The following is a 14,282-nucleotide window of genomic DNA, read 5'->3' on the forward strand; positions in this document are numbered from 1 at the left end:
TGCCAAACAGCTCTCCCGCCCAGGGGGGAAACATTGGTACGTCCCTAGAGTACTCCAGTGACCCCTAGTGGATGAAAAAGAAATTAGGATTTTGGTACTTACCAGGTAAATCCTTTTCTTTGAATCCATAGGGGGCACTGGACGCCCACCCAGAGCAGTTTTCCTGGCTTGTGGTAAGTTCAGGGGATCTTATGGTAACACACTCTCACCAACTGGTTCAAATTAGCAAGTTTATTGGGTTGGTGTCAACTGATAGTTGTCAGTAACGTTATGTGTCAACTTTATTGTTGTCCGTTTGTTATATGTAATTCTCCATTAACCTCTATAGCTCCTGTTCGGCTCAGTTAAAAAAAAAACTGAGGTACTCTGGGATATGGAGGGGAGAAGTAGTCTCAAATTTTAACTTATTCAGTGCCTAGTTCCTGTGGAACCGTCCATATCCCTAGAGTACTCCAGTGCCCCCTATGGATTCAAAGAAAAGGATTTACCTGGTAAGTACCAAAATCCTATTTTCAGTTTGAACACACCCCACCCAAATCTAACTCTCTCTACACATGTTATATCTGTCCCCCCTGCAGTGCACATGGTTTTGCCCAACTGCTAACAAATTTGATGCTGCGATCAACTCAGAATTAGCCCCATGTGTATACCCCAAAGTGATGGCGATGTGCGGTCCCGCGTGTCGCCAACGCCCACTCGGATCTTTTGCACATGCAGGTAAGATCTAGTTAGATTGCCTAGCATGTGCATAAAAAAAGCACAGATCGCTCAGCACACATCGCTGTGTGTGTAGCGATGAGTGCTGAGCGATCTGTGCTAACCTAGATCGCTTAGCACACATGTGTATGGGGTATTAGTGAATGATAAAGTGTAGAAAGATAAACTACCAAACAACCAGCTCCTATCCATCATTTATCAAACACAGCCAGTAACATGGCAGTTAGGAGCTGATTGGCTGGTACTTTATCTCTCTCCATTTTATCACTCTCCAAAATTTATTACATCTCACCCTCAGACTCAGTCACACACATACAGTATATACAAGTGTTGCATATCATATTGGTCAGTGCAGTCACATTGCATTGTGATTGAGCTCCACATTCATGCAAATAAGATGCTCAGTACAAGCAGAGTTGCACAGGTCATGGCATGCTGAAAAGGGATGATTGGCATGATTGCATCAATAGTGTAAGAGGAAATATTGGCAAATCACCATTAATATTACAGACATTTGATAGACATTAATATACAGTATTAAATATACAAGCACTATGTATTTATTCCTACAAAAAATTCAACTAAAACTGTTATCCATTCTGTCATCTCAAACTTCAACTACTAAAATTTTGTGATCTAGACTCTTGCTTTATGAGCTAATTGCTGCTGTCTTATTGGTTCATTGTTACTAATCTTTATTTTGTAACTGACCATTGCTGCTTACTGCCTGCCGTAACCTTAATTGCTCTTTTGAGCTTGAGTTTTTGCCTCCTAAGTTTGTATTACTGTACTTTGGTAATTTGTGTGTGGTTTTGCCTGCATGACACTTTTTGGCCTGTGGTTGATGATGTTTGAGGCCATATAGATCAGTGATTATCACTACATGTTTAAAACCAGGAGGTAACCAATGAAAACATTAAGTTCTATAGAAAGATGGGCTACCATACATGAAGACCACAACTAACCTGGCTGTAATGGATGGGCCACTGTTGTCACCAGTGATACTATGACAGGCCATTTTTCCACAATCTAACACCTAACTTTATTCTGCTCTTCTGGTGCAGGGATACAAATATATTTCATCTACTATGCTCTTCCTTCACTGGAATTTTAATTGGATACCAAAGCACAGCCTTGGCCACACATATTTATTATGGCTGGAAAGCACTTTAGTCACAAGTGGAAAAAATATCTACATATTTGTAACACACTATTGCTAGCATTCCAGTAGTTGCCTTCACTCTAATATTCTTTACTTGTTCCTTGTAGCATCTGAGGACAACCAACAATAATCTTGATGGAATGTACTATTTATCACAATAGGCTTTTGTTAATATAACGTTCCCTTTGTTGTATTTGCAGGGTGGAAAGGGAAGCAAAGGGGAAAATGGGGTTCCAGGAGAAACTGGGGAAAAGGTAAGCATTAATACGTTTTTATCTGGCTTCTGTAAGAAAATATTTCTAGACAGTTCATGTTCCTGAATGTTCAAAGAAAATATTTATAAGACATGACATGCTTTAGTGACTGTATGCTTTATAATATGGCACAGGTACAAGTTTTCTTTCATTTGCTTCTGTTAGAAATATTGGCAGCATCACATAACATTTCTGAGAGTAATACATGGTCTTTAAAATGTAAAATAAAAGAATAGGTAGCTGTAATGCATCATGTCCTCAGAATTTGCAGTCATACAGTCCATTTAAAAACACATATAATACATAACTTGCTCTCACACTAGATCACTAATAGTGACATCTTCATCTGCCCAGTCCCAAAAAATGTAATTGTTAATGCTGGTGACTGTATTAGGGAACAGGATTGGGCATTCCTACATTCAGCTTGGAAATAAGTTGGATGTATGAAGTCTGTTCAATATTTAATGACTCTTAGATTACTACTGTTGTAGTACTAGGTATCACTGTGAGACTTCCCAGTGGACTGTTGGCTGCTTTTTGTAATCTATTTTACTTAATACATCAGTAGAACATCAGGCAATCCAGGCACATTCTGTCACAGTACAGCCATTGAGACTGCGCACTGGGTCTGAACCACCCAAATGCACAGTGGCACCACCCAACCCCTACAAAAGCATCACTGTTGCCACTAGGTTATTAGAGCAGGTGGAAACTGAAAAAAAGGAAAGGGACCTTGATAGATACCATTTCTTCAGCAGCCAGAGTGCTCATTGAATTAATGTCATTGTTACTAACGTGACTCACATTTCCAGTAAAGTTAAAAGAATACAGTGAGGCAAAAAAGTATTTGGACAGCCCCCGATTGTGCAAGTTGACCCACTTAAAAAGATGAGAGAGGTCTGTAATTTCCATCATAGGTACACCTCAACTGTGAGATACAGAATCTGAAAAAAAACAAAACAGGAAATCACATCGTATGATTTTTAAACAATTTACTTGTATATTCTTGTGGAAAATAAATATTTGAACACCTACTAAGCCACAAGATTTCTGGCTCTCACAGATCTGTTACTTCTTCTTTAAGAAGCTTTTCTATCCTCCACTCGTTACCTGTATTAATGGCACCTGTTTGAACTGGATATCTGTAATAAAGACACCTGTCCACACCCTTAAACAGTCAGACTGCTACCTCTCCACCATGGCCAAGACCAGAGAGCTGTCTAAGGACACCAGGGACAAAATTGTAGAGCTGCAAAAGGCTGGGATGAGCTAATCAACAATAGGCAAGCAGCTTGGTGAGAAAAGATCAACTGTTGGCGCAATTAATAAAAAATGGAAGAAATACAAGATCACTGACAATCTCCCTCGACCTGGGGCTCCATACAAGATCTCACCTTGTGGGGTATAAATGATCTTGAGAACGGTGAGGAATCAGCCCAGAACTACACAGGGGGACCTGGTCAATGACCTCAAGAGAGCTGGGACCACAGTCACAAAGGTTACCATTAGTAACACACTACGTCGTCATGGATTGCAATCCTGAAGCACCCGAATGGTCCTCCTGCTTAAGCCAGCACATGTCCAGGCCCATCTAAAGTTTGCCAGTGACCATATGGATGATCCCGAGGAGGATTGGGAGAATGTAATGTGGTCAGATGAGAGCAAAATTGAACTTTTTGGTATAAACTCCACTCGCCTTGTTTGGAGAGAGAAGAATGATGAATGGCATCCCAAGAACACCATACCCACTGTGAAGCATGGGGGTGGAAACATCATACTTTGGGGATGCTTTTCTGCAAAGGGGACAGGACGACTGATCCATATTAAGGAGAGGATGAATGGGGCCATGTGTCATGAGATTTTGGGCAAAAACCTCCTTCCCTCAGTAAGAGCATTGAAGATGGAACGTGACTGAGTCTTCCAGCATGACAGTTACCCAAAACACCCCGCCCGGGCAACTAAGGAGTGGCTCCGTAAGAAGCATTTCAAGGTCCTGGAGTGGCCTAGCCAGTCTCCAGACCTCAACCCAATAGAAAATCTGTGGAGGAAGTTGAAAGTCCGTGTTAACCGGCGACAGCCCCAAAACATGACAGATCTAGAGAACATCTGCATGAAAGAGTGGGCCAAAATACCTGCTACAGTGTGTGCAAACCTGGTCAAGAACTACAGGAAACATTTGACCTCTGTAAATGCCAACCGAGGTTATATTACAAAGTATTGAGTTAAACTTTTTGATTATCCAAATATTATTTTTTTGCAAGAATATACAAATAAATTGTTTAAAAATCATACAATTTGATTTCCTAGGTTTTTTTTTTAGATTCTGTCTCTCATCTTTTTAAGTGGGTCAACTTGCACAATTGGTGGCTGTCCAAATACTTTTTTGCCCCACTGTATATGCAACATTATTAAAGATCTGGCTTAATGACTATATTTTATTTTGATAGAAAACAAACTATTTTGATTAAATTATGGAATATTAGAATCATGTTTACCTTACATAAAACCTGGGTTAGCTTGTTTAAAGCATGATTTAAACTACAGATGTGCGCCGCACAAGTTTGCTGGATTTGGATTTGGCTCTGGTTCTTCATCCAATTTTGGATTTGCCAAATCACTGTGACTGGTTTTGGGTTTGGAGTTGTTATCAAAAATTGAAAAAAAGTAAAATCACATGATTTGAAAAAAAATGTATACCTAAAGTATTATTAACCTCAATAACATTCAATTTCGAGTAATTCCCAGTCAATTTTGACCACCTCATAGCTCACAGGAGCTGGCTGGTTACTAAGTGGCAGAGCAGTGGCACAAACACATTAATTTAAGGAATATTAAAATCATGTTTACCTTACATAAAACCTGGGTTAACTTGTTTAAACCATGATTTAAACTAGAAATGTGCATCAAACAATCATGCTGAAGTTGGATTTTGCTCTGATTCATCATCCAACTTTGGATTTGCCAAATCACTGTGACTGGATTTGGATTTAGAGTTGTTTATAAAAATTGACAAAAAAAAGGTAAAATCACATCATTTGGGCCTTTTTTATTTCTAAAGTATTATTAACCTCAATAACATAAAATTTCCAGTAATTTCCAGTCAATTTTGACCACCTCACAGCTCACAATATTGTTTTCACCAATATTGGCCAAAGGCTGCATCAAGCTGGCTGGTTACTAAGTGGCAGAGCAGCGGTACAAACACATGGCTATTTAAAGCACATCTATGAAACATTGCCACAGAGCTGTGGCAGAAATGAAAAGTAGTGCACCCGTTATTATTAAAAAGGACATGCACAGTTTAACAAACCAAGCACTTCAGCTACAGGAACTAAAACTTTTGTGGATGAAGTGCTTGGTTTGTTTGGGCCCACACAAAACATTTTTTTGGAATGACTGCCTCTGATCAGTAATGAAGAGGTTGATAATAAGGGTGTTAATTACATTATAATCTTGTAAAATACATTTCATGAACTCACCGCAATGACGTTACATGGAGGAGTTGCCTAGATTGCTAATATTTCTACCTCTACTAACTTTGGCCTCACAAATGGAGCAGATGCCTTCACAAACATTAAGATAAATCTTACAGGGATAGTTCCGCAACAGGTTATTGATACAGACATTGACCAATATAGGTTCTTGGTCTGTGACCAACTTTAAACTAATAATGTACACTGAGTGTACCAATTACTAGTCGGTGGTGCTCCCAGAGTCAGTAATTTTAAGGCACTAAAACAGGAGAGGAGAAAGACTTTATGTTTGGGCACTCTTTATCAAATATTAGACATTTAAAACATAACTTTTAATAATTATACTAAAAATGAAGTGACACAGTTTGTACATTTTTACAATTGATGATGCATATTAATTATGCTAATCTTAACAATTTATTTAAATAAATGTAGTAATAAGCGCCTAGGTGAAAATTATTTGTGATTAATAAATTAGCTGGGAAAGGTCTGTCTATAATATATGACAGGTTATATTTTTGATCCCAGCGGAAAAATACCTTGGTTTAGTTACCTCCGTGTTTTTGAATGCTTCCAGTAAAGAGGAGGGTATATGTGATATAACAAATTGGAATGTTGCCTATAAGGGTTCTTATACACCTTCTGCTCTATGTTTAGGCAGCCGTGTACCCGGAAAGGCTTTTAATAAATGAATATTGTATCATTCGACTTTTTGCTACAGACAGAAGTCTGAAAGTGCGAATAAGTGCTGGTTTGGTATGGGGATAACAAAGCAATATATAATAAAGAAAATTGTTGATAAAGACACAGAGAAAATTTAGTATATAGCGTGTTTGATGGTAACTACTAGAGTTTTGAGATACAAGAGAGATAAAATAAAGAAAAAGGTAGAGTATTTGGAGGGGGTGTCTTACTTCTGCTGTTCAGCTGGGTTGTTTACTGCACCTGGTGTTCACTGCTGGTCCCCCACACAGTTACTGACCAAGCCTGCCACAGATTTGCTTCCAAGATCGAACGGGATCAGGCGTATCCTGTGGAGTATGGCCGTAATCTGCTGAATGAGAGAGTATGACTACCAAAGTGCTTCTGCTGTCCAGATTAGTGGATGAGAGAGCATGAAATTTGTAGGCTGTATATCAGAAAGAACATATAGAGATAATCTTTTGGCTGATATTGCTAATAAAAGACTGAATTCCCTAAGATCTTGTCAGAGTTATTGGCCTATACAGATTTTATACCAGATTAAATTGCAATTTGTGCAGTAGAGAATAACAAGTGAGCAGTGAGCAAGCCTACATTTTGGTGAAACGGTCCGTTTGGTTAAGTGGGATCCAGTGGGACTGCGCAGCCCACTCCCAGACAAGGAATACATCGGTTTAGTAAGCGCCCATTCAGGGCAACAAGATCTATTATATCTTCTCTTTTGATTATTATTTATTTAGGGACCTCCTTTACAATGCTTTATATTTATCAAGCCACCTCCTTCATTACATTTTACTTTGTTCATGTGCAATAATATGCTATAGGAGTGTAGCAATTTAACAGCAATAGTGCACTGAAGATGTTTCTGCACTAAGGGGTTGGAAAAACTCTGTTTTCAGTAAAATATCCTTTCTACAAGGTAGATGAAGGTTTTTCTTCTTTCAAATAAGCTAAATGTGTCTTTTTCTGACCACTATTAATCTCAGCCTGTTGATATAAAATTGTCACGAACATATCCATGTGATCTAAATATATCACTAGCCTTTATCTCCAAAGCAGCAATTTATGTATCACATCAGTCTTTACCCTACAAATAGAAAAGCAGTGCGTTCTGAATTTCTGTCATTCTCTATTGTACAAACCGCAATTTAATTTGTTATTAAATTAGCAACAATAGTGCACTTATGTTTGTTCTGCACTAGGGGTTAGAAAAACTTTATTTCCAGCAATATATAGATATTTTTATAAATGAACAGCAGTGTGTTCTGAACTTTTGTTATTCTCTACTGCACAAATTGCAATTTAATCTGGTATAAAATCTGTATAGGCCAATAACTCTGACAAGATCTTAGGGAATTCAGTCTTTTATTAGCAATATCAGCCAAAAGATTATCTCTATATGTTCTTTCTGATATACAGCCTACAAATTTCATGCTCTCTCATCCACTAATCTGGACAGCAGAAGCACTTTGGTAGTCATACTCTCTCATTCAGCAGATTACGGCCATACTCCACAGGATACGCCTGATCCCGTTCGATCTTGGAAGCAAATCTGTGGCAGGCTTGGTCAGTAACTGTGTGGGGGACCAGCAGTGAACACCAGGTGCAGTAAACAACCCAGCTGAACAGCAGAAGTAAGACACCCCCTCCAAATACTCTACCTTTTTCTTTATTTTATCTCTCTTGTATCTCAAAACTCTAGTAGTTACCATCAAACACGCTATATACTAAATTTTCTCTGTGTCTTTATCAACAATTTTCTTTATTATATATTGCTTTGTTATCCCCATACCAAACCAGCACTTATTCGCACTTTCAGACTTCTGTCTGTAGCAAAAAGTCGAATGATACAATATTCATTTATTAAAAGCCTTTCCGGGTACACGGCTGCCTAAACATAGAGCAGAAGGTGTATAAGAACCCTTATAGGCAACATTCCAATTTGTTATATCACATATACCCTCCTCTTTACTGAAAGCATTCAAAAACACGGAGGTAACTAAACCAAGGTATTTTTCCGCTGGGATCAAAAATATAACCTGTCATATATTATAGACAGACCTTTCCCAGCTAATTTATTAATCACAAATAATTTTCACCTAGGCGCTTATTACTACATTTATTTAAATAAATTGTTAAGATTAGCATAATTAATATGCATCATCAATTGTAAAAATGTACAAACTGTGTCACTTCATTTTTAGTATAATTATTAAAAGTTATGTTTTAAATGTCTAATATTTGATAAAGAGTGCCCCAACATAGAGTCTTTCTCCTCTCCTGTTTTAGTGCCTTCACAAACATTGTCAGGATTTGGGTAAATATAATACCACACCCAAAAGGTGGCTTTTTTGGTCGTATGCCCAGACATCACAATGGCTTACTTTTTATCATGGGCAAGAACTGCAGCCACTAGTGGTTGACATACACAAACATCATCAACATCCTTATCCTCAGTGTCAGATGGAAGTAATACACACATATCCCCCTCATACTGTTCCACTTCCACTCAAGCAACCTCAATATTTATTATGTCCTCATCACCATCTTTACTTGTACTGCTCCCCACATATGCAGATGGTGCAGAAATTGTGGAAGGAGGCAAAAGAGGCTTCTCTATGAAGACAATGTTAGCTCACACATAGCTAACATGGACACCCCTAGACTCTCCTCTGGGATGTGTGACATTTCTGAACACACCATTTGTTCTACTGCCTTAGAGGTTTTTAATTTTTTTACACTTCTTCTAGACTCTGAGTTAAAAGGTCTTGCATCATCATGAGAGGCAGAAAAATATGCCTCACTCACAGTTGCAGAAACACCACTCATAAATAAAGGCCAAGGCCTGAGCCTTTCCTTGCCTCTGCATGTGGTGAATAGAATGTTGGCAATTTTATGTTTTCTGCACCAAACCTTCCCTTTATAAGAGGTGTTTTTTTCTTTACCACTGTACATTGGGTTTTTTATTTTAGATGCTCTGACTTAGACCCTCTATACCCTTGAGCATCCGCTTTAGTAGATGACATTGCTAGACTAGCTTCATCATCATAACTGGTGGCAGCAGCTGCTGCACTAGTATTTGGGTGTACTCTAAAATGATCATTACCCATTTTTCAACTCGCAGATCACTGCGTGGAGTCACAGGGCTTATAGATGCACATGAAAAAAGCGCACTAGGACAAAGCACACCAAGCAGTACAAACAATAGATACACTATATGGACAAAAGTATTTGGCCACAACTGTTAATTGTTGAATTCACTAAGAAGAAAGAATTATTATTGAATTCAGATGTTTCAATCAGACTTGTTGCCATATGTGTATAAAATCAAGCACCTAGCCATGCAGTTTCCATTTCCAAACATTTGTGATACAAAATTGGTTATTTTGAAGAGCTCAGTAACTTCAAGCATGGTACTGTGATAGGATGCCACTTTTGCAATAAAATGGTTTGTGACATTTCACCCCTGCTGGATATTACACGGTCAACTGCAAGTGATATTGGTTTTCATTCTGAGTTGATTGCTAGCTGCTGTTGGTTGCTGCATAGTGATCAGTTAAAAAAACAGTAAAACTGCGCATGCTCCACAATGCGCACCCGTGGCATATGGGTACAAAGAGTATCGTGGTTTTGCACAGGTTCTAGTGACGCTTTCAGTCTCACAGACGATCGCAAGGAGATTGACAGAAAGTGGGAGTTTCTGGGTGTCAACTGACCGTTTTCTGGGAGTGTTTGGAAAAATGCAGGCGTGGCTGGGCATTTGCTGGGTGGGTATCTGACGTCAGTACTGTGTCATTTGTCGCAGCAATCATCACACACAATAAATAACTACAGGGCTAGTCTTGTTCTGCACAAAATGTGTTTGCAGCCGTTCTGCTGCACAGGCGTTTGCACTCCTGCAAAGCGTAAATACACTCCCCTGTGGGTGGCGACTATGCATTTGCATGGCTGCTAAAAGTAGCTAGCGAGTGATCAACTCGGAATAAGGGCCATTATTAGAACCTGGAAAAGTTTAGGAACAGCAACTCAGCCATGAAGTGGAAGACCATTACAATTACAGAGCAGGGTCAACGACTGCTAAGGTGTATGGTACGGAAAAGTTTCCAATGCTCTGCTGATTCCATAGCTGAAGAGTTCCAAAATTTTACTGGCATTAATGTAAGCACAAAATCTGTGCAACAGGTGCTTAATGGAATGGGTTTCCATGGCAGAGCAGCTACATGCAAGTCTCACATCACCAAGTCCAATGCAAAGTGTTGGATGGAGTGTTGTAAAGCACACCAACACTGCACTGTGGAAAGTGGAAAAGTGTTCTGTTGAGTGATGAATCATGCTTCCCTGTTTGGCAGTCAGATGGGTGAGTCTGGGTTTAACAGAGTGCCAGGAGAACGTTTCCTGCCTGACTGCATTGTGTCAACTGTGAAGTTTGGTGGAGGAGGGATAATGGTAAGGGGCTGTTTTTCATGGTTTGGCTAGGCCCATTATCTCCATTGAAGGGCAATATTACTGCTTCAACAGTTTAGGGAAGGCCCTTTTCTATTCCAACATGACCGTGCCACAGTTCACAAAGCAAGGACTATAAAGACATGGTTGGATGAGTTTGGCATGGAAGAACTTGACTGTCCAGCACAGAGCCCTGACCTCAACCCCATCCAGCACCTCTGGGTTGAACTGGAATGGAGATAGCAAATCAGGCCTACTCATCCAACCTCATAAATGCTCTACAGAATGAATGGGCACAAAATCCTGCAGAAAGACTCCCAAGTCTTGTGGAAAGCCTTCCATAAAGAGGGTAAGTGGTTATAGCTGCAAAAGGGGGACCAACTCCATATTAAAATATATGTATTTTAATACAATGTCATTCCAGTCCATGTTTGTGTAATGGTAAATTGTCCAAATACTTTTGTCCATGTGGTGTATATATTTTTTTTATTTTGTGTTTTTTACCTTGCAGCTTCTTTCAAATTGTATGGAACACAGGGCTTATAGATGCATGTGAACAAAGCACACTAGGGTAAAGCGCACCAAACTGTACAAACAATAGATTTAAAAAATATATTTTTCTGCTTTTTTTAACTTGCAGCTTGGTTCGAACCGCATGGCTCACAGAGCTTGTAGATGCACATGAACAAAGCGCACAAAGTGAAAGCATACCAAATAGTACAATTAACAGCAGAGTACAGCACAGCATATAGCTGCATGACCCCATACACTTTCACTATACCGCACAGCCACTTTTGAGTCTGGAGCCTCTGGACACAGCATAGCCAAACAGTAGAATATAGCACAGCATGCCTCTATATGCACTGTCACTAATACTGCACAGCCACTTAGTGAAGTCTGGAATCTATGGAGTCTGGACACAGCACAGCCAAAACAGCAGAGTAGAGCACAGTATGCCGCATGCCCTATATACACTGTCACTATACTGCACAGCCACTTTGTAAAGTCTGGAATCTGTGGAGTCTGGACACAGCACAGCCAAAACAGCAGAGTAGAGCACAGTATGCCGCATGCCCTATATACACTGTCACTATACTGCACAGCCACTTAGTAAAGTCTGGAATCTGTGGAGTCTGGACACAGCACAGCCAAAACAGCAGAGTAGAGCACAGTATGCTGCATGCTCTATATACACTGTCACTATACTGCACAGCCACTTAGTGAAGTCTGGAGTCTGTGGATGGACACAGCACACGCAAAACAGCAGAGTATAGTGCAGCCAGGGGTGTATCTACCTATTGGCCAGGATGGCACTCGCCAGGGGTGCCAGGCAAGGAGGGGGCGCCATCTGGCTGTGCCATCCATGGCCTGGGGGTAGAACCAAGTTGTACTGTTAGAATTGGTGACCGTCTGTTAGTGCTAGCGCCAGTGTCCGGCAACAGTGCACTACACCTCGCTTGTAATCAGACTCAAAATAAACTACAGCTCCCAGCAGCCCTTGTTGCTGGGAGCTCCTGGCACCAAGGGCTGCTAGGAGCTGTAGTTTACTTTGAGTCTGATTGATTACTAGTGCGGAGCTCTGCCGCTGGACACTGGCGCCGGCAGTGACAGACAGTCACCAGGTACAGTCAGAGCTGGAATATGTGGAGGGTCAAGGCACAGGACTGCACTGCCCTGCATTGGGCTAGGACCATGGACGGAGTAGAAGCACGGGGTGGGACTACACGACACTCACTGCCAGGCAGCCCAGCAGCATGGAGGAGAGGGAGAGAGGACAATGAGCTACTAAAGTACATGCAGTCAGCCAGTGGCGTAAGTTCGTCCCAGTTGCAAGATAAATATTGGTAACCCCCTATACATAAATTTTATATACAGGTATAGATATATATATATATATATATATATATATATATATACACAGCAGGTTCGGCACTCACACAGCTGATTGTCAGAACTTCGCCGGTGCCCTCATAAAGAGCTAAACATACTTGCAGATGTGGCACTCATAGCATGAATGAAAATACTCAATACATCTTGTAAGGTTTGAACAACGTTTCAGTTGTCTCTCCAACTGTTGGAGAGACAACTGAAGCGTTGTTCAAACCTTACAAGATGTATTGAGTATTTTCATTCATGCTATGAGTGCCACAGCTGCAAGTATGTATATATATATATATATATATATATATATATACATATATATACACACACACATAGGGTGTTCTGAATTATATATATATATATATATATATATATATATATATAACATTTTCATTTCTTAGCAGTCACACCCAGGATTAGAACCCATGACCTGTTAGAATGAAGACAGACACCATACTGATAGAGATATTTGCTGCTGCAAAGCAAGCCTGCAGATTCTAACTATATGAAGCTGCTTAGAATTGTGGGTTCAAAAACCATTGCAACTAGGCAGATCTATGTAGTGTGCAGCCACACACTATATAGATCTGCTCAGTCACAATGGGGGTCATTCCGAGTTGATCGCTAGCTGCATTTGTTCGCAGTGCAGTGATCAGGCTAAAAAAACAGCAGTTCTGTGCATGCATACGCGGTGCAATGCGCACGCGCAACGTACAGGCACAACGACCGATGTAGTTTTGCACAGGGTCTCGCGATGCATTTCAGTTGCACTGCTTGCCGCAGGTTGATTGACATGAAGTGGGCGTTTCTGGGTGGCAACTGACCGTTTTCAGGGAGTGTGCAGAATAACGCAAGCATGCCAGGAAAAACACAGGCATGGCTGGGCGAATGCTGGGCGGGTTTGTGACATCAAATCCGGAACTGAATAGTCAGAAGTGATCGCAAGAGCTGAGTAGGTTTTGAGCTACTCTGAAACTACACAAAAAATTTTTGTAGTCGCTCTGTGATACAACCGTTCGCACTTCTGCTGAGCTAAAATACACTCCAACTGAGCGGTGGCATAGCATTTGCACGGCTAAAAACTGCTAGCGAGCGATCAACTCGGAATGATCCCCAATGCTACTTATTTCTCTGGCAATTATTTTACAAGTGTCATACCCAGTATTAGAACCCACAACCTATTGGAAAAAGTACCTCACACTTTCTATACAGGAACAAATATCTTCATCAGTAAGGTGTCTGCTACCAGTGTAATAGGTTGTGGGTTCTAATCTTGGGTTTGACACTGGTTAAATGTAGAGATGAGCGGGTTCCGTTCCTCGGAATCCGAACCCGCCCGAACTTCATTTTTTTTTTACACGGGGCCGAGCGACTCGGATCTTCCCGCCTTGCTCGGTTAACCCGAGCGCGCCCGAACGTCATCATCCCGCTGTCGGATTCTCGCGAGGCTCGGATTCTATCGCGAGACTCGGATTCTATATAAGGAGCCGCGCGTCGCCGCCATTTTCACACGTGCATTGAGATTCATAGGGAGAGGACGTGGCTGGCGTCCTCTCCGTTTATAGAGAAGAGAGTGAGACTAGAGTAGAGAGAGACACAGTAGTAATTTTGGGGAGCATTAGGAGGAGTACTACTACTTGCTGAAGTGAT

General features: G+C 40.6%; 1 protein-coding gene across 7 annotated transcripts in view; it reads left to right on the plus strand.

Annotated features, from left to right (window-relative positions):
- COL19A1 (collagen type XIX alpha 1 chain) overlaps nt 1-14,282 on the plus strand; it is a 1,277,374-nt gene that overhangs the window by 326,583 nt on the left and 936,509 nt on the right. For all 7 annotated transcript variants that reach the window (XM_063916766.1, XM_063916758.1, XM_063916759.1 and 4 more), the window contains one exon: nt 2,080-2,133. In XM_063916766.1, the coding sequence (XP_063772836.1) occupies nt 2,080-2,133 (54 nt within the window). The remainder of the gene's footprint in view (nt 1-2,079; nt 2,134-14,282) is intronic.

Source organism: Pseudophryne corroboree, chromosome 4 (genome assembly GCF_028390025.1).
Source record: "Pseudophryne corroboree isolate aPseCor3 chromosome 4, aPseCor3.hap2, whole genome shotgun sequence".
Taxonomy (NCBI): domain Eukaryota; kingdom Metazoa; phylum Chordata; class Amphibia; order Anura; family Myobatrachidae; genus Pseudophryne; species Pseudophryne corroboree.